The following is a 23,098-nucleotide window of genomic DNA, read 5'->3' as shown; positions in this document are numbered from 1 at the left end:
AAGAATGAGATCAAGAGCATTCAGGATAGAGTAAAGGGAAATAAAAGACCTGCCTTGATACATCATTTTCAGACAAATCTGTCAAAATATTACACAAGAAAACTTTTGTGAGCAGCAATTCAAGCAGATAGCTAATCTGAACTCATTAAGAATACTTTTAAGGACCAATTCTACAGTGGTCACGTTACCCAAACAGCACGCAATAAATGACCACAAGCAATTGCTTGTGGAAACACCTGAATTCCTAAACATTTGAAGAATTAGAAGTGATCTCTCAGATTAGCCTGACAGAGACCAGTTAGATTAGGATTTCATCCAAACACAAAATAGTGGAGTTTTGAAAATTATTGCACTAACTTGATCCCTCACACAAAATATTGCTAACGAAAACCGCAGTTGTCATTAATCATATGGTGTACAATTTCAAATAACTTAAACCACGACAACATCAAAAGAAATCGCATGCGATCTTTTACAAGCGTGCAAATTGTTTTTAGTGCAAGTTTTAAAGGCCAACCTACTGCTTATACTGTACTCTTGTTTTCAGTTGTGTCAAATCAATTGCCAATTATCTAAATTTACTTGCTTTGAGCAGTTCAGGACAACAGAGATGAACAGTAAACTACTAACCTCAGGCATTTCTTCTGTGATAATGTCAACGTGATGAATTGGAGTAATGTCTTCATCACTTTCAGTATGAAGTGAATCGTGGCGACGTTTGCCTTTGTCTTTCTTCTGTTTTTTCTTCTTTTTCAGTCTATCCTGCTTTTGTTGCTGCCTGCGTTCTTCCTCCAGCTTAAGATACTGATCTGACAAAGGCATTCCTGTTTACATAAATATAACAGATGACTGCATCTGAGCTACACATGACTATAGCTGTTTCAAGAATCTCAGGAAAAAGGGAGACTGCATGGATCCCTTTCCACCAGTTTAATTTATTTCATACACACAATGAAGTCTGACATTGACTCTGCTGCTACAATTATCAAAAAAATTGACCTCAGCAATGAGTGAACAATTTCCCAAAATAGAAACTGCCAGCCAAATGCATCCTTTTGAAAGCTTTTGGCATCAGCTAATCATTTACTCAAACCCTGATTAAATAGCATACAGATAGTTTGCTGAATTAATACAACATTGTGAACAATAACTGCTTATTTATCCCTCTGCTCAGTTGTTGCCACAATCAAGGACCATTGTGATCTTGCACACATTAACTTGGTGCCAGACAGTTCTGACTTGGCCGTTCACAGGAGATGCATAATGGTACTGGCGACAGATTAAAAAACAATATTCCTCCCTGAGTGTATTTAATAAATACATCAGGAATGGCAGATCAATGACCACATATTGGGAAAATTTGGACTAGGGGGAAAGCAGCTTCACTGGAATGTTGTTATTTTGATTTTACATTGTTACAGATATGCATTATAAAAAACATTAACAGTGCAATATGTTGCAAATACACTTTACATGCAATAGACAGAAGCTAGAGAACTGCAATAATTTTATCAATTACCTGGTACTCTCAATGGTACTGTAAGATCAATCTGCACCACAGGTATATGATCAACGCCACTGGCATCTTGGTAATTCTGGAATAAAAATAATAGCAGCTGTTCATGAAATTAATCAATACCATTCCTGTATTCATTATTCTAAAATAACTCCTTGTAGACAATGACAATAATGCAAGAATTTCATATGCACAAATTTAACTTTTCTCAGTTCAACGCATAAACAGTAAATACCATGGAACTACTTAAAGAACAAAAGATACTAACTATAAATTGATCTTTATCCATTCTGATGTCAGTCTTCTTACCAATAAGCTACAACAATTATTCTCATACTATGATATCATTTCTGAAAATAATTAGCTACAGAGTCATCCCAGTAAACAAGGAGGCTCTTCTCTCCATTGAGCTCAGGCTGGCTTCTTTGTGGAATATCCTGTCAGTTCCAATTTCCAACTGTATCCCTGTCACCCTGCAAGTTTATTTCCTTTAAGTATCTGCCGAATTTCCAGTTGAAATTAAACAATGTTCTATACATGCCAAAGGTCACCCCCTTTCTTCCTACAGGCATTCACCTTAGTTGAAAAATGCCCACAAGGAAGCAACAAACCTTTTGAAACTTGTCCAAGTATCAACTGCCAGCAGCTGTGGATGCCAGTCAAGATTGAAGACCAAAATTCGAGTTCATAGTATTTTGGCCCAAAAACATTTTGACATTAAGTCATCTGTGGAATTTGGCGTGAAATCCTGTGTAATTGTATTTTCCTTTTCAGCTCAAAGGCTTCAATGCCAATGCCATACCGCAAAAATACTGCTACAGCTCATATTATCATATATTCAAGGAATCTTGAATCTATATGGTTTAGGCTTACAACTGCTTATGCCTCGTTCCATCAAGATGTTAGGGAATAGCTCTTCTTTTATCTAGAGGACTTCAACATATTTTCTTTTCATCAGGTGAACTGAACAAGAGAAAACCACAGACACCATGTCCAACATCCACTTTAACACAAAGCCTCCCCACCCCATTACCAAACTGAAGAATGAGTAAACATACATCACAATATTGAAAGGAAAAGCTACAAGGTAGTATGAAATTACGGGTGACCAACTCACCTTCTGAGAAGATGGAGAACTCTTGATGTAAAATGGATTATTTGCCTGTTCTTGTTTCCTTACTTCTCGCCGCTAGGAAACAAACAAATCTTTTTAAATCACAAATTACATTTTACTTGAAGCTTGACACTAACTTAAAGATTCTAGGTTTATGACTCCCATAGAAATGATTGATCACAGCAAAATAGTCTGAAAGAAGACGGTAAAAAAACTCTGCCTGAAAAGGTCAATGTAACAGGCACGAAGAAGAACATCAGATGTGACAATGCACCTTAAAAACTAAGAACTTGAATTTAAGACACTCCAATAACATTGCATTATAGACTTTATGTATGTTATAAAATATCAGTGCACATACTATCCTTTGGTAGAAGTACAATGGACCACTAAGTCGAAAATTGGAGGGAGACAAATACCAATCTGTGTTGCAGCAGTTCAAAAATGGAGAAAAACAAGCCGTTGAAGAAACTTGAGTGAGGAAAAAAAAAAGTCTGGCTTAAACTGTTAAACAAAATACAACTAGTAGCATGCCAAAGGACAGGTGAAGCAGAATAAGCTAGAATTGGAAGGGGAAGACATTGGATTTTTAAAACCAGCATTTATTTTGAAGTTAATGCAGAAGAATGGAAAACAAAATCAAAAGGTAAGTGAGAATTTGGACACAGGTTGGAAATGACTTAAAATGGGATTGTAAGCAATGTACTCTTTGTTCAGCTAGAATCAAAAGGGAGTTTAAGACAGTTCTAAGAATAAGTCTGTGAGCCACAGAATCTCAGCACGGAAACAGACCCTTTGGCTCAACTCACCCACACCTATCAGACATCCCAATCTAACCTCGCCCCATTTCCCAGTATTTGGCGGATTTACCTCTAAAACATTTCTATTAATATACCCATGCAGATGCCTTTTCGGTATTGCAATTGTACCGGCCTCCATCACTTCCTCAAGCAGCTCATTCCATGCAGGCATCACTCTCTGTATGAAAATGTTGCCCTTCAGATCCTTTTTAAATCTTTCCCCTTTCATCTTAAACTTATGGCCTCTAGTTTTGGGCACTTCCCACCTCAGGAAACAGACCTAGGCTAATCAGCCTATCTATGCCCCTGATGATTTTATAAATCTCTATTAGGTCACCCCTCAGTCTAACACTCCAGGGAAAATAGCCCCAGCCTATAACAAACCTTTCAATCCTGCAGACATCCTTCTAATTCTTTTCTGAACTCTTTCAAGTTAACGATAACAGGGAGACATTATTTGAATGCAGTATGCCATAAATGGCCTGTACAGCTGCAACATGACCTCCCAACTCCGATACTCAATGCACTAACCAATAAAGTCAAGCATGCCAAATGCCTTCGTCACCACCGTCTACCTGCGACTCAGTTTTCAACAAACTGTGCACCTGCACTCCAAGGTCTTTTTGTTCAGCAATACTCCTTAGGGGCCTATCATTAAGTGTACAAGCACTGCTGTGGTTTGCTTTACAAAATGCAACACCTCACATTTATCTAATTTAACCTCTATTGGCCATTCCTCGGCCCAGTGGTCCATCTGATCAAGATCCTACTGTACTCTGAGCGAACCTCCTTTGTGGTTCACTATGCCACCTACTTTGGTATCATCTACAACCTTACTAATCATACCTCCTACATTCACATTTAAATCGTTTATATAATAAAAGCAGTGGACCAAGCAACAATCCTTGTGGCACATGGTTGGCAGATTCTATGATGCTAGCTGATAGCAGCACAAATCAGATCTAATAAAAAAATCTGTTTAGCCAGGTATCATTATCATTTAATTAGTTAACATGGCCGTGAGTCACTGAAAGATACTCACACAAGGTTATACATTTCTTTTGACAAATGAAGTTTGTTGTACAAAATAAGAAAAAGATAAACCAAGCTAAACAGCAAACAGTAATAATATTTAAATTAAACAGCAAAGCTATATTTTAATCCATTTCCCGATTAAAGAGAATCAAGTCCAATGAAGTTACACCCCTTGCTCAAATCTTTAGGGTTTTACTTAACTGACTCCCGACAGTTTCTTCAGCTGTGGACTGCAGAAACAATTGAACAGGTGATCTGCTGATAAGTCTTTGACAAATCAGAGCTTACATTTGCCCAGTCTCAATAACTTATGATCTTGCTTATAAAAACATGAGTCAAATGGCATCTTTCTGCACAGTAACATGATTTCTAACCTAACTCTCCTGGTTTGATTGATTCAGAAAAGAAACCTTGCTGCTGAGGTGACTTGCTCCCTCAATTATTCATTAGAAGAAATACCAAATGAGTTTCTGAATTCAACTTTGGTGTCCTCTGAATTAAGCAGTTAAAAAAACCTTGCTCAAAACTCAATTCTTCTGAATGGAAAAACAAACGAATGTCCTTATCTGTTCATGCTGTTTGTTAACACTACAGTATAAATATCTTTCCATTAACATGACAAGGACGTGTGGACACATGCTTTTTGACAAAATGCTGGACTTTGTCACTGTTCCAGAAGGACCCTGATCATTTTTTTAAAATGCCCTTCTCAGAAGTAATCAAGACCCATGTGTCTTGATTTTGAAATCCAACTTCCAAGTAAATCTATATATACATTATACACCTTTCATCACAAGAAAGACCAAAGACAATCAAGAAATCAGGTACAAGGTATAGAAATTAAATGGTTTCAGGTTTAAAAAAGTGTGGAATTGTTTTGGATTTGATAATTGCTGGACAGTTGAACATACATGGATGTTTGAAGAGTCAACACCAGTATCACAGAGTAAATTTGAGTGCCATCATATGCGTAAAAGCTTCTGCAGAGGTGAGGCATGAATGCAATCAATTAAGAATTTATTTTCAAGAGAGGCATTTAATACAGGCTGAAACCTGATACTTATTAATGGAATGAGATAGGTTCTGTGTGTTGGCAACACAAGTTGCAAATGTGAAGATGACAGTCTATAGACATGTAGAGAAGATTAGTGAGTGGACAAAACCATAATGTGGGAAATGAGAGATTATGCACTTTGGCAGAAAGAATGGAAGAGGTGAATTGTTTTTAAAAACGACAGACTGCAGAAAGCTGCAGAACAGGAATTTTGGGGCATTTCGGCATTAGTCACAAAAAGCTATCATTCAGGTTTCCTACCTAAAACAGGGATGCAAATTAAATGTTGGCCTTTATTTCAAAGGGAATGGAATTAAAAATAAAGTGTCGCTAATTCAACCACAATTCTGTGAACGCTTTTAGTCCCTTATCTAAGAAAAAATACACTGGCATCGGAGACCATCCAGGTTCACTGGGTTAATACAGGTCTGGAAAGAGGTGGTAAAGGAGGTTGGGGCCTGGATTAATTGGAGTTCAGAAGTATAGGAGGTGACCTTATCCAAACACCTACGGTTATCAAAGGCCTTGACAGGTTAGATGCAGAGAAGTTGTTTCCCCAGGACCAAGTCTAGTACCAGAGAGAATAACCTTAGAATAAGGGTTCGCATATGTAATAGAGAAATGAGGGTAGTTTTCCTCTAAGGTTAGTGCATCGTGAAAGTCTTTACTGTAAAAGGTTTTAAGGCTGTGTCTGTAAGAATATTCAAGGGGGAAGTGGATTTTTAAATCATTAAGGGATCAAAGATTATTGTGGTTCTGTTCACCGAGCTGGGAATTTGTGTAGCAGACGTTTCGTCCCCTGTCTAGGTAACACCCTCAGTGCTTGGGAGCCTCCTGTGAAGCGCTTTCTGTGATGTTTCCTCCGGCAGTTATAAATGCCAGAGGAAACACCACAGAAGCGCTTCACAGGAGGCTCCCAAGCACTGAGGGTGTCACCTAGACAGGGGACGAATGTCTGCAACCCAAATTCCCAGCTCGGCAAACAGAACCACAACAACAAGCACCCGAACTACAAACCTTCTCACAAACTTTGATCAAGGATTATGTAAATAAGGTAGTAAAGTGGACTGAGGATGACATCAGCCATGATTTCAATGAATGGTCAGTAGACACCATGGGCTGAATGACCTATGGTCTTAAAGGGTATATGCTGAGGGGTTATCTCCACTTGTGGAAGAGTCTAGGAACAAAGGAAATAATATCGAGAGGTCACCCATTTAATACAGGTGAGGAGGAATTTCTTCTCAGGGTAATGAATCTGCAAAATACTTTACCACAGCAGGCTGTCAAGGCTGTGTCATGAATGACGTGCAAGGCTGAGATAGTTAGATTTTTAATCAATAAGAGAATCAAGGGTTGTGAATAAGGTAAGAAAATGGAGTTGAGGTTTAAAAGATCAGTCACTGAACTAATTGAAGAGTGTTTTGAAAAGACTCAAATGGGTTAAATGGTTTACTTCTGCTACTACGTCTTACGGCTCCAAATGCGTTGCTGAGGTAACACATACATAACAAAGGTCATTAGATGCAATCAAAGTAACCCAGAAAGGAAAGATGCTTGATTTGACTTGAACTGTTATGAAAAGATCAAAAGTTACCACTGTCTGTCGGTGATGCAAAGAGCACCATTATTGCTTGTGACTGCTAAATTCTTAGTACTTAGGGTTGTGCAGAATCAAAACTGCTTGATTAAATGAGTTAGAAACAATGCATTTTAAGATTTGCAAACAAGGTTGAGACTTGACAGAAATCGGACTGAAAGACAAAGGTTCCAATTTTCTAAACTGAAGAATGTTAAATGTACAAGTTACCCGAGCAAGCTCGTCTTCATCCAGTTCTGGCTGTCTATGCCTGACATTCCTTTGTTCCTCCTCATGGAAAATCATTTTCTTGGGGCTTTCATCATCTGAAGAACTTTCTGAAGGTGCATCATTGATCCAGGCATCAAGGTCCAGTCTGAAGAGAAAGAGAAATAAAACAGAAGACTTACCACACTTGACACACAAATTCATGTTCTCATTTTTTCTACTCAAGACGCTAAGTTACAGTTCTGTGGACAATGCTCATACTTTCGTCTAAGACACAATTTCTAATGTATAAACTTAATGTGAGGTGGGCATCAGCCGCTATTGATCTTTAGGAATAAAGATAAGACAGTCTGCAGTCACTCATGTCCAAATGTGCACACACTTCCCTGTTTGAACAAGTGCTTCTAGAAGTATCCTGGGTGAAATTAGTGAAGGCTCAGAACTATCCTCAAGAATTTTCTAATCTGTTCAGTTAGGTATTTCAGTGGACTTGGCTCATTGTTAAGTTCAGCAATTGCCCTAGACATTCAATGAAAAGCTGTAAAACACAATTATACTCACATAGCACTACTATTTGAAACTCACTTGGGAACCAAAACAATAGTAGAACCACAGTGAACCATTCATCTTTTTCTTAAGTAAATAATGCATCAATCTGTTGACAATCGGTCACTTCAGTTCTTTAGTGTGGACAGATATTTGCTCAATCACAGCAAAAATCATTTCAACAATAAAAAGCTTCACTCTTCAAATTTACACCAATACTGTTAAATGCACCTGAAACATTGGAAATAAGCAGTCATAACACTCCTACAGTGCAGAGACCCCTTTTGGCCCATTGAGCCCATACTAACTCTGCACAGACAGTTGCCTGAGGATGGAAGTGAACACAGGTCTCTGTGCTTTGAGGAAGCAGTGCTAACCACTGAGCTATCATGCTGCTTATAAGACTTCTTACCCATCTGGCAATGGAACTTTCTTCTGTGCCTTGGGAGCAACAGGGTTAAGCTCTCCAGAAAACAAAGCCATCACTTCTTCTGCGACAGGGACATCCTTCGCTTGAAGCTTTTGAATGTATTTTATCAATTGAAGAATACAAGAAGCCTGAAAAATAAAAATCAAATATGAGACCCACAGAAGGATAGTTCTATGATAATGATGCCATATTATATTTTTATATTAAATAACTTGCATAAAGAAACAGCTGAGACTATACAGTTCAGTAAGCCTGACCTACCATTCAATTAGATCATGGCTGTCAACAGACCTCACCATTTTGCCATGCTAGTTCAAAACCATGATGTCAACAACCCCCAGAAATAATTGCTTTCTGTTTTGAACATACTGATTGAACTTTCACAGGTTTCCAAATATTGACTACATAGTAAGAAATTCCTTTTCATCCCAATCTTAACCTCAGGCTACTTATACCAGGGTACTAAACTAACTAGCTGGGGAAATATATTTATTCATAGGGTGTTAGGCCAACAAATATTGCCCATCCATGTGTGCAAGGAGGCTCTGGAGAAGATCGTGGTGAGCTGACTTCTTGAACCACTGTAGCCCTTAGGGCTACCACAGTTCGGTTAAGAATGGAGCTCAGATTTTGAGCAAGCAATAGTGAAGGAATGGTGACATATTTCCATTCAGGGCGGTGAGTGGACACACATGCCCTACCTGCGGCTTTTAGTATTTGGATTTTAAACAAGCAGCATATTAATGATAGTTATTTTTGTGAAAGATTTGAATAAAAACATCAAGGTCCTTTGGATGTCAACATGTCCAAATTTCCCACCATTTAAGAAGTTTTCTGTCCTTTCTAAAACAGGATTTCTTCACACCATTCACATTGTCTTGTATTCTAGCCCATTTACCTAAGCTGCCTACTTGTTGAGAATTCACAAGTGATAAGATTTTTATTTTAAAAAATTATAATCTGTCTGACAAAGAGTAAGAAACAGATTTGATATTGTGGCTTTTACTGTAATAGAATTTCAGTACAGTGTGATTGAATGTTGCAACAATCTTACAGGGCTTTGCTGAGACTGGAACTGGAGTATTGCATACAATTCTGGACCCCTCACCTGAGGGAGCATAAACTGGTCAGACATAAAAAATGCAACTCATGCTCATACTGCTCCCTGGCATGGTGCAAATGAGTTTTTAGGAGATAGTGTCTATATTCTTCAAAGGTTAAGAAGAATGAAAGTGATCTCATTGTAGCAAAAAAATTTTTGCAGGGATCAAGAGGCTACATACAGGAAGGATGAGTCTCCTGGGTACAGAGTCTAGAACCAGGACAATCTCGCGATTGTGAAGTGGTCAGAAATTTCTTTACTTAGACAGTGATGAATCTTGAAAGTTCTCTACCATAGAAAGCCCACCAGAGTCCACCAGCAAGCATGTTCATGATAGAAATTAATATTTTTCTTGACACTAATGACATCAAAGAGGGTAGTATAGGAAAATGGCATTGTCAAAACTTGGTCACGCTCTAGCTTAAAATGATGAAGGAGGCTCAAGGTGTGAACAGTTTACATCCTATTGTTCTATCAAATTCTGAGCAGAAAAAATGTTCTTGCCATTCAGAGGAAGCATACATTAAAATCTGAGTTAGTAGTGCAGATTACTACAACTATCGTATTAGTGTTTGAAAGAGACAGCACATGTCAATTTTGTAATGCTTTCTAATGAACAACAATACTTGGAAGTATTGAATGTGGGACAGGGTTACATAATTAAGACATCAATTGCATTGATTCATCGAGTACAAATCAGACAAAATGGGTGAAGCAAGGTCAAACAGGAGTTCGGCAAGGACTGAAATAATTAGCACATTTTTTCAGGGGCAAGGGTGGCTGCAGAAGAGACCATCATGTAATGGCTATATTCCAAACTTCCTAATTCTGTAATTGTTCAAATTCATACAGCAGCTTCAAGGACACACATGCCACTGTAGCAGGAAAAACTGAAGGTTATTTTACAAAAAATTGAAGTATTTGTGTGCTCATTGTATTTGTGCATTATCATAATAAATAATACTTTTAATCGTGCAAGACTTTTGTTTGTGGAATGCTAGAAAATTCAAAAGTTTCTTCAAAGCAGTGCTCCCAGTGATTCTGACAACATTAACACAATGTCTTGGAATAGGCAAAGATGAATGAATGAACAGTGAGGCCTAATGACTCTGAATCAAATCTACTGAAGACACAAAGAATGAGTTTCAGTGTCCAATCATCACCACAACAGCCCTTGATTAAGTGTGAAAACATAGATTCTGTTTTCTATGAACCAGCTATCTTTACTGGAGGAAGAAAGTAATGCTTGCCTATAAATATATCTTCAATGACTCAATAGCCTCTCCACAGTCATGGTTAAGAATTATGCATGACTATTTGTGCAAGTAACATACCAGTTCTGGTGATTAGTTAGCACAAATCCAACATAAATCAAATGTTTTCAAATGAGATGGGCAAAAGCTGAAGACAAAAATAATATTCATTTATTCGTTAGAATACTTTTTGCTCCTGGGCTGGAGGAAACAGATCACCCAAAACAGAGTTATTTTGCTTTCAAATTAAAATTACTGTAAGCAAGAGAAGAATGTATCTAAAATACCATAATGATGGACACAGTGAAACTGCATCGTCATCTGTGGTGAAAGTAAAGCCTGCTCACGTACCCGCTCCTGTACTTCAAGGTCTGCATTCTGAACAAATTGGGGTAGCTTGTCAATCAACATTTGTGTTATTTCTTGAGCAGCTTCCTTGTTGCCAGCTTGTTCATTTTGTTGCAAAACCGATGCATATAGCTTTGCAGCATTCTGCACATAAACTGCCTGGATATGCCCTGGCAGTGTTGTGACTTTGGATTTCAGCATAGCTTCCAATGTTTGGTTAGGCTCTTGAAGATATCTGAAAAATACATAAGTTAGAACTGTATGTATGCCAAATTTTTCAAAGAGCTATACGAATTGCTTAATGGTATAACAAAGTCGTAGTCAAGTGAATATTTTTTGATTGAGATCAAAGGATTTCTGTTGGGTGAAAAATTGGAGTGTATGCAACAAGGGCAGGTAAATGTCTTTCAAGTACAGATTACCAAAAGTCAAATGAAAAGATGGAAAGAAAACTCAAGAACTGCATGACCTGCTCTAGTTTGTGGAAAAGTTTTGGTTTGGGCTATTTTTCATGAGGCAAATTGCTGTTTACAAAGCCAATCAGATTCCCATTTTTATACAACTCGAACATGATTATGTGCTGTTTCTAAGTTGTACAGCCATAAAGGACAAGAATTGTACCAAACTCAATGACATCAGACAGGCCAAAGGATGGCTAAGATGTCTTTAGCACTGGACCTCAACATCATTTGACTCCTTGCTCCTTATCTGCCTCTGACAAAATGAAAAATATTTGCAAATACTCGAAGGTTTTGAAGCAGAGTTATAATTAGACTCAAAACTTTAACCTTCTTTTTCTCTCCACAGACGTTGCCAGATATATATCTCCAACACTGTTTCAAAAGATGGCTGGTGTAGAAAATGTTAAAATATCAGACGGCTGCAAATGGACTCAGTGTTGGAGGTGTAGCTGAAAAATTATCACTGCACTCAGAAAAATATGCATTTGTTTGGTGCAGTATGATTTCAGAATGCACAAAATAGATATTAGGACCTAAAAATATTCCATTTGACATTAAAATGCTCCAACTTGAGAACAGAAATAAATGGAATCACCTACAAACAGCCTTGAATTTTAAAAAAATATTAAATAGTACATACTCAGAGAATTCACCACAGATCCAGGCAGCAGCATACAGAACTTCGCAGATACCATTTCTTTGCATGTTGCCAGCAAGCAGATGGCCGTTATCTAACAGCATTGCCATTTGTGACACGGCGAATGCCCTAATAGCTTTCACACGAATAGCTACATCAAGCATTTGTGCTGCAATTAAATGGCCATGTCGTGTTCCCTCCAGTCGCGTCAGTTCCACCAGGATACTAATATACCTGTATTTAAAATAAGCACACCAGAAATTTGGGAACTAAATATGAACCAATAATTTGATTAACATTTGCTAAACTTTAAGGCAGTTTGATTATAAAGCCTAAAACTTAAGAGTAAATTCTACGCGGACACAAACAATGCAATTTCTTTTTATAAAACTATTACTACTGAAAACTTACCATTCAAAATTGGTGATATATTGATAGTTGGACTGACTGCATATGTCAATGATTTTTGTAAGGAGCTCATCTCTGTACGTTGTGCCTTCTGCTTTATCCACGTGAATCATTAATTTCTTTACTATCTCCATCAAGTTCTTTTTTGAAACCTATCAATATTTAAGTCCATGAGAAAATTTTTAAGTGCGAACAATTACAGCTAGTACTGCTAAACCTCAGTGGTTTCCCAATATTTTTAAATGAATACAGACTGCCATCTTGATATTAAGGCAGAGTAGTTATATTTTTAATTTCGTTGACATCTTTAGAAGTGAGGTTATATTTTTCGTATTATCTTTTACGACATATTCATTAAGCACCATTCAAAGCAACTCAATGTTCAACAAATACAAATTCATAAATCACTTAACATTAGAGAGACAAAATTTTCTTTTAAAAGATGGATCTGCAATACCTATAGGTAAACATCTTAAAATTTATGTTGAATAAACTTTTACTGGATTAAATATGATAACAATTGGAAGACAGGAACTGACAACTTGGTTCATCATAATTTGTTGAAAATAATATTTTGCATCAGTTGCAGTGCTGACACTTGATCAGTGTAACAATAATTCATTTAAAGTTATAATTTTCAGAAATACAACTGTGATCTTACATGAGGAATTACTATATCCGTCAACAATGATTTTGTTGTTCCTATTTACACCTCCTCTAAACCCATCTTATTTTATTTGCTCCATTAGCATATCTTTTTTCAATTTAATCGCCCTTATCTTTCATCTCATCACTAACTTTTCCTCTTGTTACTCATTCAACTTTGGACAGGCTTAAAATCAGTTACATCTTTCAACATTATCCAATTCTGATGTAAAGTCATCAGTGTTAACAGCAGTTACTTGCTTCATTGATGTTGTTGGCAGGCAAATGTTTACAGCATTTCTTCTTATAATTTCAGATTTCCACCATCAAGTATTCTGCTTTGGTGCAACTGAAATTTTCTTTTGATTCACGAAACATTCAACAGTGACACATCTAATCAGTAACGGATAATTTAAAAATTACCATTCCATACAGAAGGTCTAAAGCACGGAGTCGTATAGATTCGTCTTTGTCATCCAAGCACTGTAAAATAAGATCCTTGTGGGATTGTACAGACTTAGGGTGAGTCTTCAAAATTTTTGACATGGCCAGCAAACCCAGGTATTTCACTGCAAGACAGTTCAGAATCTTTGACTATTGGACAGAATAATTACCACATAAACAGATACTTATGGAAAAACTATTGTTAGCTATAAAGACATTTTGAAACCTAAGTTCAGAAATTGGAAGCTATTTCTAAAAGTATTTGACTTCTGTTAAAGCAGTGGTTCTCTAACTGTGGTCTATGAAATAATCTTTCTAGCTGGCCTCAAACAAAAAGGTACCTTCCCATTAGTTGTGTTTCTGCAAACTATCAACCAACTGACCTACTTGTATTTTAGGATGGGGAAGACAGATGGTCATAATGTATGTGACCCATTTTGGAAACAGTATGGAAAATTCATCAATCTTAAATTACATGAGAATGTCACGTGTTTACTAATTAAAAATTTGACCAATGTACAAACAATCTTTGGTATTTGTGCGCTCTTATCTTTCTACAGAAAATAAAGACCAATAAAACCAGAAAATGTTATGATGCACTTGCATGATCCAACAAAGGAGATCACAAAAATGGAACGGGAGGTTTTGAGAATGACTCACAAAGACTGCTTCAAATGTTCACAGCAAAACATCCCATCTCCCAAGAAAAGTCCAGCTTGTGTCAACACCAAATTAGTAATGACTGTTGCACAACTAAGGTTTGATTTTGGTGAAGCTTGGGAAATGCATAGTTTCAGCAGTCTTTTCAGCTCAGTTGCGGGAAACAATGACAAGCATTCAACAGTGACATACTTAAAGATCCCAAAATAGAAATAAAATTTAATGGCACCCACTTACAGTTTTGGTCAGAATCTTCAATAAGTATTCGCAATTTCTGTACACAAAGCTGAAAGGAAACATGAATGTCAAGTTTAAAGTAATGAGTGGTGTACCATCAATAATTTAGAACTATCAATGCAGAAGAACAAAAAAATTAATTTTACTACAATTCAATAAACATTATGTTTGAGTACCGTAGATAGAAATCAATTCCTTAAGGGTTACCAAAGAACCTGAACATCTAAACACTAACTAACATGATTCTAATATAAAAATCTCTGAAAGGGCTAATCAAATTAATTTATTGAATGGGTCTAAAATTTAAATTTAAACTCAATCTTCAAAGCTCCAAGGCAAAAGGCAGTGGAGGAAATAAGCCCAAATTCAAAATTATACTGAATATATTTGTTTAAGAATTACATACATGCACATATAGGATAATAGTCTAAGCCATACAGCACATGTACAAAATAATATATTTTAGCAGAGCTTCTCTTTGCTTGTTAGCAAGTGTTACCTGGATGCTCGCACTGTGATTCGGCATTCCAGTAGATAGAGAGATGAGAACTAGAGAAAATAAAACAGGAGTCTGAATCTAGCAACAATTTGTTTCCCACAAAAGCACTGAATTCAATGGTGCATTGAAATAGATTTTATACATCAAAGCTTTAGACATCAAAGAAACAATGATCCAAAATAACTGCCATTAACACAGTAACATTTAAAGATTAATGTCACAATTCAAAAGTGAAAAAATTTGAATTATGAACCTTAAAGGGTGAAAAAGCCTCACAAAAATTTTATCTTGCAGTTGATTCAATGACAGAACACTCTCAATCTTCATAAACCGAGCCGACAACAGATAACTCTAATCATCTTTAGACATTGTGACAAAATAGCACAAAAACAGGCAGTTCCAAAATTTGATTCTTGCTGAATCCTCAAGTGATGGTACAAGTTGAAAGAGAAGCTACCTGTGGCGATGCTCTATCTCCAATTAGCTATCTGATAGTCGGACTGAAGACAACTCCATGGAGATGGATAATGGGGGAAATTAGTTGCAGGAGAGTGGTATTGTTCACACAAATTTCAGATGACAGAGTGATCGAGAGAATAAGGAAGACTAAGATACTCATGGTCATAAGCACAAAATATTGTGGACATTATTTATGACTTTGATTCAAGTGCCTTCAGTGCTGTGGAACTGGCTAAAGTTCATGCAATAGGTTTATGCGTGATATTACAAGAATAATAAACATGAACTTTTGAAGTGGTAAAATGGCAATCAAGAATTTGGGAGACAAAATCGTTGGAAACAGGTTACAGGAAAACAAATCGTTTTCCGCAGTTTACTGCGGCCCGAACATATTATAGGGAAACTCCCGGAATCAGAGACCAAGAAGCTGCCAGGAAGGTAAATTTCCCATTTAAACGAATGGGTTTGGTCCTATCTGCAGTGTCGGGCTTCCGTGGTAGGTTTAGGAACATAGCCCCCGCAGGTATTGGGGGAACTACTGTATTTCAAAAAGGCAGATATTTTGGGTTGATTCGTCAGGAACAATGGTTCAGAAAAGATGCAAAAATCCAAGGAGATAGGATCCTACTGTGTTAACTGACAGAAGGGGAAGGACAGAAGTCAACATATTTAGTGAAGACATGTAATCGAGAGAGCAGGTTTGCCAGAAACAAAGACATTTTCAAAGTTTGTGAAATGACACGAAACGACACGACCAGCTATCCTTCGTAGCCACACACGCAGATGACAAGCAACATGAATTCGACTGGGACAACATTACTATTATAGGACAAGCCAAACAGAACAGCCAGGGAATTCCTTGAGGCATGGCATTCATTCACAGATTCTATCAATAAGCACATCGACCTGGACCCAATATATCGGCCACTACAGCGGACAGCTGGAACTGACAACCGGAAGCGGCAGATTCCAACCACTACAAATGCCAGAGGAAACATCACAGAAGCGCTTCACAGGAGGCTCCCAAGCACTGAGTATGTCACCTAGACAGGGGACGAAACGTCTGCAACACAAATTCCCAGCTCGGCGAACAGAACCACAACAAAGACATTTTGTGGAAACCATTCAATTGGCAGTTCTTGTGAATTATCCTGAACAGTGCAAGTCGAAAAGCTTGGATAAATTGTCTTTTTAAGCAGTAATGAAGATCTGCAGATCAAATCATGAACAGTAGGTTTCATGGATTAGTAATTATAAAGTTCAAAAATGAACACGGTGAAATGAGAATAATACAAATTCAAAGCTAGGACAGGGAGTTCCTTGGAGATGGTGTGACTTGGGAGGCAAGGGAATAATGGAAATGCAGCAGAGGCAGCTAAATAGAGTGTCCAACTTACTGCTCACAAACATTGAACTTGCTAGAGTTAAGGGTGGAGGGATCAGGAAAATGGGTTTATTACAATAATTGCAATAATTCATTTTGAATTTCCTAAGAGGTTCAAGTAGTATAATCATGGATGCAGACTAATATGTCAGCCAATCTATGCACCTCAAAGTCTACGAACGGCCCTGAAATAAATAAACAGAAACTATTTGTGGGTGTTGGTTGAAGTATAATTGTTGACAAAAGATCCCCCTGCTATTCTTCAAACAATGCTTAGAGATCTGTGAAGTCCACCTGAAGAAAGAGCAGAGTTTAGCACCTCATATGAAAGGTAGCATTTCAAACAAGGTTTCTATCACTATCATGAGTAAAGAATGTTCAAGTTTACATTTAGAATGTGACAATGAATCTACCTTTCAGTCAAGCAGATGAACAATGAACCAAGCTAACAAAGTTCTGCAAACTCTCATTTCACTTCTGTTAATGTACACTTTGTAACCACTTAACTAATACAAAACCTCCAAAATGGAGAAGTCAAGCAAATTTAAATCTTTTTGAAATGATTATAGATGTTCAGAAACTTATTGATCATAATTTATTTGCCATAATTTGATTCAATTAACTTGCTTCACAAGTATTTTTCTGTTTAGGATAATCCTTTCTAATTTTTATGCCTTTATGAATGTTTAATTCCTTTTATTAAGTATTTTCTAAATTTAGTGTCGCTTCATAATTAATTGTTTTGAAGATGACGCAGCAGCTCAAATAATCATCAATTCAAAATTTTATATGTAGACCATTTATCTTTTCAAGCCTGTACACAGCAATGACACAGCAGCTAACTCTGAACCAGTTCCATTAACCTGTTGTGGTTCCATATCTATCAAAACCTTGAGATAATAGAAATCAATATGGGAACTTGAAATTTATTTAAATTGATCAATTACTTTATCATGAAGTTCTAATTTCCTACCAACAAGTGTGCATCCAATGTTTACATGTTTAATGTCACTCCCAAAAGGACAAATTATAACTTCTACACTATACTGCCCTAGCGGAACAAATTACTTTATAGACTATTCCCTTCAAAAATCTGGACAATTCAAATTAAATTTTTTTTAAAAAAATCACCCATGCACCTCGTTTCAGGGAATACGATGCTATTTGTTGAACTTTTCCTTGCAAATTTAATTCTGGGAGTCAGGTTATTATTCTAGTCAACCTATTTACCCTAAGGTCAACATATCTTTCCAAAAGGTTGGCAGCAAGTAGGATCGAACAAAAGGCCTTTTTTAGGTGAGGATGACTTCTATCACTTGTATTTCAATCAAGTTATACAGGTTAGCTTTAATTTGCCTTTTTGAATCAAATATTATGAAGTGGCCCAAAAATAAATTATTTATGTAATCCAGACCCCTCTTCCCCAATCTCCACTAAACAGGTTATGGAACAACCATTCACGTTGAAAAACAAAACAATCCACATCAGTAGACAAACTATTTGTTACCTGCAATCACAGTGTTCACACATTCATACAGAAGGGACATAGCTGAGGTGCTGCAATGAAAAGAAAGTATTTTGTTCAGTTAAAAGATGTGCAAGATTTGACATCAGTTGTATTTCATACAAGTATTACATACTTTTGCAGTACTGTTGTTGTATTTACACTGTAATATCAACTACAAAGAGCTGTCTAAAACCTTTTTCACACGTCACTCAATTTCTCATTGCACACTTTGAAGGCCATACATCAAGAGACAGTTTGAGATAGCACAACTTTTTTTATGACACAGCAAAATTCTACTTTATCTGGGAGGATGGCCCTGTACAGATTGCATTCAACTGGACTGGTAATCCACCCCTCCAATTTCAGTTTTTCATTCTTCTAGTTGCAGTTCCAAACAGGCCAGATGTTTATCCCCTTCCACATCCCCACTGACACTGCTCCCTCCTCAGCTAAACAGTATGCTGTCCCAAATAGCTGCAATTGAAAGAAAATAAACACAATAGGTGGCTATTCAGAGAACACATTTACAAATATTTATAACTGGTAACAAGCCACTGGTTATGCTAAAACTCAATATTTTAATTCTGGCCTCACTACCCTTCCCTGACCCACCAGATGTATACCTCTTTTTCCTTCCATTCTATGGATACATTGCGAAGTAGATTTAGAAAGCCACTATTTAAAGGAGTGCCATAGGTTTCACCTTAGAAGAGATGAGCAAGTACGCTTCCTCACGTAAACAGTGATTGTAAATAGACAGATAACAACCCCTCAAAGATCAGCAAGGCTGCCTTTGTGTGGAGCCACAGAAAATGGGGGAAGATACGAAATGAATAGTTTGCATCAGTACTTACTGTGGAAAAGGATATGGAAGATATAGACTGTAAGGAAATAGATGGTGACATCTTGCAAAACATCCAAATTACAGAGGAGGAAATGCTGGATGTCTTGAAATGCATAAAAGGTGGATAAATCTCCAGGACCTGATCAGGTGTACCCAAAAACTCCGTGGGAAGCTAGAGAAGTGATTGCTGGGCCTCTTGCTGAGACATTCGTATCATCGATAGTCACAGGTGAGCTGCCGGAAGACTGGAGGTTGGCTAATGTTGTGCCACTGTTTAAGAAGGGCGGTAAAGACAAGCCAGGGAACTATAGACCGGTGAGCCTGACCTCAGTGGTGGGCAAGTTGTTGGAGGGAATCCTGAGGGACAGGATGTACGTGTATTTGGAAAGGCAAGGGATGAGGGAGAGTCAACATGGCTTTGTGCGTGGAAATTCATGTCTCACAAACTTGATTGAGTTCTTTGAAACAGTAACAAAGAAGATTGATGAGGGCAGAGCAGTAGATGTGATCTATATAGACTTCAGTAAGGCATTCGACAAGGTTCCCCATGGGAGACTGATTAGCAAGGTCAGATCTCATGGAATATAGGATGAACTAGTCATTTGGATACAGAACTGGCTCAAAGGTAGAAGACAGAGGGTGGTGGTGGAGGATTGTTTTTCAGACTGGAGGCCTGTGACCAGTGGAGTGCCACAAGGATCGGTGCTGGGCCCTCTACTTTTTGTCATTTACATAAATTTTTTGGATGCGAGCACAAGAGGTACAGTTAGTAAGTTTGCAGATGACACCAAAATTGGAGGTGTAGTGGACAGCGAAGAGGGTTACCTCAGATTACAACAGGATCTAGACCAGATGGGCCAATGGGCTGAGAAGTGGCAGATGGAGTTTAATTCAGATAAATGCGAGGTGCTGCAATTTGGGAAAGCAAATCTTAGCAGGACTTAAAACACTTAATGGTAATGTCCTAGGGACTGTTGCTGAACAGAGACACTTTGGATTCCAGGTTCAAAGCTCCTTGAAAGTGGAGTCACAGGTAGATAAGATAGCAACGGCGGCGTTTGGATATGCTTTCCTTTATTGGCCAGAGTGTTGAGTACAGGAGTAGGGAGGTCATGTTGCGGCTGTATAGGACATTGGTTACGCCACTGTTGGAATATTGCGTGCAATTCTGGTCTCCTTCCTATCGGGAAGATGTTGTGAAACTTGAAAGGGTTCAGAAAAGATTTACAAGGATGTTGCCAGGGTTGGAGGATTTGAGCTGAAGGGAGAGGCTGAACAGGCTGGGGCTGTTTTCCCTGGGGCTGAGGGGTGACCTTATAGAGGTTTACAACATTATGAGGGGCATGGATAGGGTAAATAGACAAAGTCTTTCCCCTGGGGTCAGGGAGTCCAGAACTAGAGGGCATAGGTTTAGGGTAAGAGGGGAAAGATGTAAAAGAGACCTAAGGGGCAACTTTATCATGCAGTGGGTGGTACTTGTATTGTATGAGCTGCCAGAGGATGTGGTGGAGGCTGGTACAATTGCAACATTTAAGAGGCATTTGGATGGGTATATGAATAGGAAAGGGTTTGGAGGCATATGGGCCAGGTGCTGGCAGGTGGGACTAGATTGGGTTGGGATATCTGGTCAGCATGGACAGGTTGAACCGAAGGGCCTGTTTCCATACTGTACATCTCTGACTCTAATACACCTTTCCAGACATAAATTGGTGACACGTAACATTTAGGATTTAATGTAAAAACAGTGAAAGCAGCAGTGACTAATCATGACACAAAACATACGTCTTTGCTAGCCATACTGAATATGAAACTGATTGAGGAAACCGAGAGACTAGAAACAGATTTGCTGCTATCACAATAGGAACAATTCTAAAATTAAGAACCAATAATTCTCTGCTGGCAAGAGGAAGGTGAATAAAGTTAGCTTAATAAAGATGAAATTCAAATGCCAAACAACAAATATGCAAGTTGATTTATGATAAACATACTTCAAATATAATACTTGAAATTAAATATGGAGTTTTACAAAAAAAAAAGGCAATTCAAATCAGAAAAGGCTGATTGTCCAAGAGTAGTGGAATGCTTTGTGCAAATCTTATCAAGTGAAACATCTGTACAGTACGACATTATTTAATTGGTTTTCCAAAACCATATGAGCAATTCTAATTTTTTTGGATATGTAGCGCACTTCAATAATTTTGTCAAATTCAGGCTGCACTATCCTTTCAGGTACTAATTCCTTTTGTAAATCTTTAGCTTTCTTATTGTTACAGTGTTACTTTAAAATTCAGCACTCACACTAATAATGGGGAAGTGAGGTATAATAGTAGTGGTATTATCGCTCGACATCCAATAACTCAACAAACATTCTAGGAGCTGGGTTCAATCAACCATGGCAGATGGTGGAATTTTGAATTCAATAAAAATCTGGAATCAAAGACCATGAAAACATTGTCAGAAAAACCCATCTGGATCACTAATGCCCTTTAGGGAAAGGGATCGGTCATCTTGACATGGTCCAGCCTACAATGGACTCCCGACCCACAGCAATGCAGCTGATTGCCAATCAGTGCTGGCCAAGCCAGAGATGCTCACAAAAGTATGAATTTAAAAATGTGGATGTTGAGAAATAATGTAGATTTGTTAACAGGTACAACAGTTTAAAGTTCATTGTTAACCTGAAGCAAGATCAGCAAACATACCAACAAAACAACTTTCACTTCAGCACAATCAGACTTATAAAATTATCTGCACACAGTCACTGCATGAAAAACAACTACTCACCTGTGTATTAAGTTCGTCAGTGGCTCAATGAGTTTCTTTCCCAGCCGTGGCTCAAGTGGGGTAAGGGCTCCAAACTGAAATAAAAAGTAGTTGTCACAAAATATGACAAGCACACTTCAACTACGAAGACATTAAGCGTATGAACTCTCTCAAGACATCGGAGCAGAAATAGATAATTTTTCCATCAAGTCTGCTCTGACATTCCTCAAATCCACTATCCTGTCTTGTCCCCATCAACTACAATCTCCTTACTCTAAGAGACTTATTTCCACTATGACCTCACCCTTCCTTTTTAATTACTTAGGAGTCATAAAGATGTATAGCATGGAAACAGACCCTTTGGTCCAACCCGTCCAGATATCCCAACCCAATCTCGTCCCATATCCCTCCAAACCCTTCCTACTCATATACCCATCCAAATGCCTCTTAAATGTTGCAATTGTACCAGCCTCCACCACATCCTTTGGCAGCTCATTCCATACACGTACCACCCTCTGCGTGAAAAAGTTGCCCCTTAGGTCTCTTTTATATCTTTCCTCTCTCACCCTAAACCTATGCCCTCTAGTTCTGGACTCCCCCCACCCCAGGGAAAGGACATAGCGTATTTACCCAATCCATGCCCCTCAATTTTGTAAACCTCTGAGGTCACCCCTCAGCCTCTGATGCTCCAGGAAAACAGCCCCAACCTATTCAACCTTTCCCTGTAGCTCAAATACCCGAACCCTGGCAACATCCTTGTAATTCTTTTCTGAACTTTTTCAAGTTTCACAACATCTTTCCGATAGGAAGGAGACCAGACTTGCACACAATATTCCAACAGTGGCCTAACCAATGTCCTGTACAGCCGCAACATGACCTCCCAAACTCCTGTACTCAATACTCTGACCAATAAAGGAAAGCATACCAAACGCTTTCTTCACTATCCTATCTACCTGTGACACCACTTTCAAGGAGCTATGAACCTGCACTCCAAGCAGCTCTTACTGTGTTTTGATTTTACTTGTTAGTTTACCCTCAGTTTCCTCTCTCCCTTGGTTTATTTTTGGTCAAATTTCGGATGTTGAATTTTTAAAACTTTCCCCAGTCCTCTGGCATACCACTACCATCTTAGTCACATTTTTACT

General features: G+C 37.9%; 1 protein-coding gene across 2 annotated transcripts in view; it reads right to left on the bottom strand.

The window, feature by feature from the left end:
- ap3d1 (adaptor related protein complex 3 subunit delta 1) overlaps positions 1-23,098 on the bottom strand; it is a 92,144-nt gene that overhangs the window by 26,182 nt on the left and 42,864 nt on the right. For both annotated transcript variants that reach the window (XM_072594109.1, XM_072594110.1), the window contains exons 8-20: positions 21,975-22,048; positions 18,347-18,396; positions 14,997-15,046; positions 14,498-14,546; positions 13,580-13,725; positions 12,515-12,663; positions 12,107-12,337; positions 11,009-11,240; positions 8,285-8,430; positions 7,330-7,474; positions 2,634-2,705; positions 1,520-1,595; positions 631-824 (exon numbers count right to left, since the gene is read on the bottom strand). In XM_072594109.1, the coding sequence (XP_072450210.1) occupies positions 631-824; positions 1,520-1,595; positions 2,634-2,705; positions 7,330-7,474; positions 8,285-8,430; positions 11,009-11,240; positions 12,107-12,337; positions 12,515-12,663; positions 13,580-13,725; positions 14,498-14,546; positions 14,997-15,046; positions 18,347-18,396; positions 21,975-22,048 (1,614 nt within the window). The remainder of the gene's footprint in view (positions 1-630; positions 825-1,519; positions 1,596-2,633; positions 2,706-7,329; positions 7,475-8,284; positions 8,431-11,008; positions 11,241-12,106; positions 12,338-12,514; positions 12,664-13,579; positions 13,726-14,497; positions 14,547-14,996; positions 15,047-18,346; positions 18,397-21,974; positions 22,049-23,098) is intronic.

This window comes from Chiloscyllium punctatum, chromosome 24, assembly GCF_047496795.1.
Source record: "Chiloscyllium punctatum isolate Juve2018m chromosome 24, sChiPun1.3, whole genome shotgun sequence".
Lineage (NCBI taxonomy): Eukaryota > Metazoa > Chordata > Chondrichthyes > Orectolobiformes > Hemiscylliidae > Chiloscyllium > Chiloscyllium punctatum.
The sequence above is the reverse complement of the archived record's forward strand: the minus strand, read 5'-3'. Positions and strand labels throughout refer to the sequence as shown.